The 2756-nt window shown below is 34.9% G+C and overlaps 1 protein-coding gene across 1 annotated transcript in view; it reads left to right on the top strand.

Annotated features, from left to right (window-relative positions):
- Window positions 1-1105, top strand: part of LOC109589591 (serine/threonine-protein phosphatase 4 regulatory subunit 1-like) — a 5361-nt gene extending 4256 nt beyond the window's left edge. Inside the window, exons 2-3 of the mRNA XM_020005646.1 lie at window positions 451-615; window positions 977-1105. Coding sequence (XP_019861205.1) covers window positions 451-615; window positions 977-1084 — 273 coding nt within the window. The 3' untranslated portion in view covers window positions 1085-1105. The remainder of the gene's footprint in view (window positions 1-450; window positions 616-976) is intronic.
- The last annotated feature ends 1651 nt before the right edge of the window (window positions 1106-2756 follow it).

Raw genomic sequence — 2756 nt, 5'->3', positions numbered from 1 at the left:
ACATGCGGTGTGACATTATTGATACTGATGTACTATGTGTACATGATCATGTACAATAGTAATTGCTTTAATTGGGCCAAATATGAAATTTTTGAGCCAATTTGCTTTAAAGAATTTAACAAAAATTTTACATGCAAGTGCAATTCTTCTACATGTACTGTATAGAAGGAGATTTGCAGGGAGTTAAATTTGGTGTTTTGATAGCCATTCACCAAAATGAAAATCCGTCATTTTGAGCCATTATACGCATGCTCAATGGCACGTGGCCACAAATTCGCAAAATTAAATTCGCCAATCACCAAAATTTAGCATTTTGCTAAATTTAACTCCCTCCAAACTTTCCTTCTATACAGTATTTCCGAGCAAAAATAATCTTCTCTAGGTACATGTATATATGTACATGTGGTACATTTTCCTTATTAAATTATTTCTCTCCCTCCCTCCCTCCAGTGGAAGATCAGGCGGGTCCTAGCTCACAGTATCCATGAGATAGCTCAGATGTTAGGGTCCAATAGAACAGTCTCTGATCTGTTGTCTGTAGTGAATGAGTATGCTACAAAGGACCTTGATGATGTGAAGACTGGAGTACTGGCTCATCTATCGGAGTTCTTTGAGGTACATGTACATGTACATGTACATATACACTAAAGGCAGATTTACAATATTACGATAGGCTTGACGTTACGTTGATGCTGGAATAGGATTTGGTTCTAATTTATTCCAGTAAAAAACATGCATTAAAAAGGTCAAATTGCCCACACTTTTGATTAAAAATTGATGGTACGCTGGCCTAACGTCATATTGTAAACCAGCCTTAATATGTACATTCACATGTACATGTTCATACACTGCATCTTTAGACACTAAAATGTAGTTGTGAATGTGTATGTAAATGAGAGATGGGAGTACACGTACATGTACATGTATATCTCTGTAATAAATATTATATATTTTTTATTATTACATGTATGTTTAGATGTTACCCTCTGATGTTAGAAAGGAGAACTTCCCCTCTATATTAAACGGGATCCTGGACACTGAGAATGAGAAGAACTGGAGATACAGGGACTCACTGGCCGAGTAAGTATACAAGTACATGTACCCTCTTCTTTATACTGTGGGTCTTATTTTGGAATTGTATTATGTGGCTTTCACAGATCAGACCATGTGCCATATTTTGTATAAATAAAGTAATTTGTTTTTTATCTTTTACATGTATACTGTGGGTCTTATTTTGAGGGGATTGTGTTTCTTGTACTTCGCGAAAATTAAATCTAAAAATACTAAAGTGTATGTACGTCAATCGTCAATAGTTGTATGCATTGTTATGTTTTAGTTCATAGTTTAACGACAGGCAGACATGAAGAGTACATGTACCTAGTACTTTTCTACGCAGTGTGGGCGAATTCAGCAACTTCTCTTTAAAATTAAAACATTGGATATTCTAATAAAGTATATGTATTTTATATACAGTACCTTTGGCTTCTAGCCATTATAATACTAAATTACTAAAAATAGTACCAAAAGTAACTTATTCTTGATAGTACCAAGAGTATCTACTCTTGATAGTACCATTGTTCAATTATACATTATACTTCTCCTCTTATACTCATTATCACTGCACAATCAGTGACACTAGTTTAACAGATACCCTATAGCTTGAAATTTTTGTGGAATGTAAATTTCGTGGTTTTCGTGGTTATGGGGCTGCCCACGAAATTTAAACCCATGAAATCATTGAAGTGCCATCCCCTTACAGGCTATGTAAACTGTCAACCACGAAAATTAAACCACGAATTGCCCCACCAGGAGCAAACCACGAAAATATCGACCCACGAAAATATCAAGCTATACGGTACCTTACTAGCAAATTGACAGTTTGGAATTTTGAGCAGCAAAAAATATTAAAATTGCTATAATAGAAATACTACACACATATAACAAGAGTACATGAGGTATAATTAATATACTAAGCATCTATTACTTCAACGTACGTCTCATCTTCAGAGTCCTCTTTTACTGAGTCTAAAGTTAGTGTAGAAGGATAAGTTCTCACACTACTAATATCTGATGCTGTATGATATCCACTGGATACTGTTCTGTGAGACTCAAATGAATATACACTAGCAGCATCTTCCTCTAATTTTGGATTGCCTTTCTTATACATGTAGCTATGAATCAATGCAGATATGTCAGAGTCCTTTGAAAGTGATATTGCAGTGTACCCTTCATTAGATTTAATAGTAGGGTCAGCTTTCCATTCTAATAGTAGCTTAGCTACTTTATAATGTCCTTTAGCACTGGCAGCCATCAAAGCAGTATGACCCTTTCTGTTGTGAACATTAGGATCAACATGTTCCTTTAGCAACAGTTCAACTATTTGAGTGTGACCATTTAGACAAGCCAACATAAAAGCATTCCAACCATCCTTCTCTTGAACATTAGGATCAACTTGTTCCTTCAGCAACAGTTTAACTATTTGAGTGTGACCATTTTGGCAAGCCAACATAAAAGCATTCCAACCATTTTTATTTTGAACATTAGGATCAACTTGTTCCTTCAGCAACAGTTCAACTATTTGAATGTGACCATTTTTACAACCAAACATAAAAGTATTCCAACCATCTTCTCGTTGATATTTATAATCAACTCCTTTACTAATCAATAGTTCAACAACTTCATAGTTACCAAAGTAACTAGCAATCATTACAGCATTTGATCCATTTGATTTCTTGAGGTGAGGATTAGCATTAGCT

The sequence above is a fragment of the Amphimedon queenslandica genome, unplaced genomic scaffold, assembly GCF_000090795.2.
Source record: "Amphimedon queenslandica unplaced genomic scaffold, v1.1 AMPQUscaffold_11152, whole genome shotgun sequence".
In the NCBI taxonomy this organism is placed as follows: Eukaryota; Metazoa; Porifera; class Demospongiae; order Haplosclerida; family Niphatidae; genus Amphimedon; species Amphimedon queenslandica.
Note: the sequence above shows the minus strand (reverse complement) of the source record. Positions and strands in the feature narration are given on the sequence as shown.